This window comes from Buceros rhinoceros, unplaced genomic scaffold, assembly GCF_000710305.1.
Source record: "Buceros rhinoceros silvestris isolate BGI_N320 unplaced genomic scaffold, ASM71030v1 scaffold8519, whole genome shotgun sequence".
Taxonomy (NCBI): domain Eukaryota; kingdom Metazoa; phylum Chordata; class Aves; order Bucerotiformes; family Bucerotidae; genus Buceros; species Buceros rhinoceros.
The window spans coordinates 6293-8724 of record NW_010432048.1 but is presented as its reverse complement, the minus strand read 5'-3'; the positions used below and the strand labels follow the sequence as shown (position 1 = coordinate 8724).

The 2432-nt window shown below is 46.7% G+C and overlaps 1 protein-coding gene across 2 annotated transcripts in view; it reads right to left on the bottom strand.

Moving 5' to 3' along the window:
- Nucleotides 1–1152: 1152 nt before the first annotated feature.
- Nucleotides 1153–2432, bottom strand: part of SOCS4 (suppressor of cytokine signaling 4) — a 1546-nt gene continuing 266 nt past the window's right edge. The window contains exon 2 of one of the 2 annotated variants that reach the window (XM_010143628.1): nucleotides 1153–2432. In XM_010143628.1, the coding sequence (XP_010141930.1) occupies nucleotides 1292–2432 (1141 nt within the window). In that variant the 3' untranslated portion in view covers nucleotides 1153–1291. The other variant, XM_010143629.1, reaches the window with a different exon arrangement.

The following is a 2432-nucleotide window of genomic DNA, read 5'->3' as shown; positions in this document are numbered from 1 at the left end:
CCAGGTTTTTGAGAGGAGATAAAGGACATAAAGAACCGCAGGTCACTCCTGCACCTCCTGGAGCTGCACCCCAAGGCCAGCCTGGAAAGCAAGAGAGTTTCTTGCCTGACCCCAGATCCCCTGATCTGGGATCTCCCCCATCGGCCAGCAGCCAGTCTGCCTCCCGTGTAATGTCAGCAAGGCTTTTAGGGGCATTATCCACGTAGGGTTTTCCCATACGTGGAATTTGGCAGGAGGCCACTTGACCAAATGCCTCTTGCAAAAAAAATCTGCCGACTTCTCTTCTGAACTATACTTATTAAAAAAATAACCCTCCTACTAACAAAGTTAGTCACCATCACTTCAGGATCAACCATGCAAGATCAGATCGTTTAATATGCAGATTTTTAAGGAAGTATCTTCCTTCTCACCCACTCCAGACCTTAGCATTTCAGAAGCAGCAGCTCTCATAGTGAAAACCAAGTATTTCGTAAGTTGTAGCACAGACATAAGAGTTACCAAGTCCAAACCCCCTCTATCATAAGAAACTATGTCACGATCCCTTCCAGACACCGATCAAATCCCAGTCTGAGCTGTTTTCTTACTGCTATCACACAAAATGAAAAGCTGCTCTGATGGCTACGAGCTTTCCTCTTTTCCAGCCAAAACCCTTCCACCACCAGTTCATACATGTCAGCTCCCGTACTGAGCGCTGTCCTTCACTTGAGCTGTTTTAACCCACCCCGATGTATTTATAGAAATATATCTTATTTAAAGATCCTATCCTCTTCCCAGCTTCATTTTGCTAAGAATAGTGGTGTTCAAAAGAGACTGAGGAATTCACTGTGTTACAGATGGACACACACACACGCACACAGAGGCTGGAGCATCCACTTTAAAAGAAAGGCAGAAAACACAGCGAGCCAATCTTTAGTTGACACGGCATTATTTCCAACAGGGATGTAAATACAATAGAAAACACAGATCCAAGTTCAAAACTGATTTTTAGATCTAAAGACTAAGCACTTATAGAAATACCAGGAAGCCTACCTGAAATTCCATAAAACTCTAGTCTGGGCACAGTACCAAAAGCCCACAATGAACATCATGTCTAAAAAAGAGAGCTGGGAAGACTCAAAGTACAGTCGGATAAAAAAGCTTTAGACAGAGGTTTGTTTGGGTGGTCAATAATCTGCAGAAAAAGACAAAAAAAAATCAAATTGCTATTAAAAACACATCGCTAGAAGGAAGAAAGACTGAACATACTATTTGTCTGTTTAGAGGCAATTTCATTCTTTCATAAAAATATTTTCTAGCTCTGCTGCTCTGGTACATCAATCCTGAGTACTCTCACTTTTGACTTATAGTGGTATTCCTTCAGATAGAGCTTCACCGACGGAGGAACGGGAAGCGCGTCGATACCGTCGTAAGTCGTGGAGTTGCAAATCACCGTTCTACATATATGCTGAAGAGAAAAAGGGAAAGTCCTGTGCAGTGGAGTGGATAAAAGCGGCTCAAAGAACATACAGGAGCTTGGATCTTTGTAGTGCTCGAGGAGTCCCGTGATGTCAGGGGAATGGAAGACACAAGGATCGTGGGCATCAAAGCTGAAGTTATGATTCCACTGCTCTATCCGCGCATGGAGGGAGCGACTGTAGCGCCTGAAGCTCACAGAAAACAAATAGTCTTCTTGGGCAGAATCTCGTAACAAAAATGTTCCCTCTGGCTTTCCTTCCAGCAGCGCCTCCGCTGCGTATTTATCCATGACTCCCCAGTAGCAGGGATTGTTATTGATCTGGAGGAGGTCTGGGACCAGGCAGTGGACGTAATCGATCTGCGTGTGGTATTTCGGAGGCGTTTCCATCCGTAGCAGCTCATCATCCGTTTCCCATTTGGGCTTGTTTCTTTTCCTAGAGCTTGTGCACAGTGTTATAACTTCGTCGTCGGAGTCCATATCGCTCTCGTCTTTACTGCTCCTCCCCACCTTACCTGTGACCAGCTCAGACCTCGAATCACCCCTGGAGGAACCGCTGTCGGTAAAGTCGCAGGACTGGGAGGGAGAGAGGGTTCCCCCATCGGCAATCTCATCGTCTCGCAGCTGATCCTCCCTTTCCTCATGCTGGGATAAATCAGCAATTATCCAGTCGTCCGCTTTTGGGCTTAGAGGGGCTGTGTGTCTTTTGATCAAGTGCCACCGGAACGCCAGCTCCGAGCGCGGGGGGAAAGGACACTTATCCAGCATTAACTCGCTGATATGAATTTTCCTTTTCGATGGCAGGCCTGAGGCATGCCGGCTGCTGCAGTTCTTTATGGGAAAGCACTGACCCACAGCATCCTGCAGCTTCTGTTTGAGAGACCGGCCTAAAAACCTGTGGCCGCATGATCGGTCTAGATCCAGCTCGATGGACGAGCAGCTGTACTTCCTCTCCTGGCTCCTTAAACGAGTCCCCGCT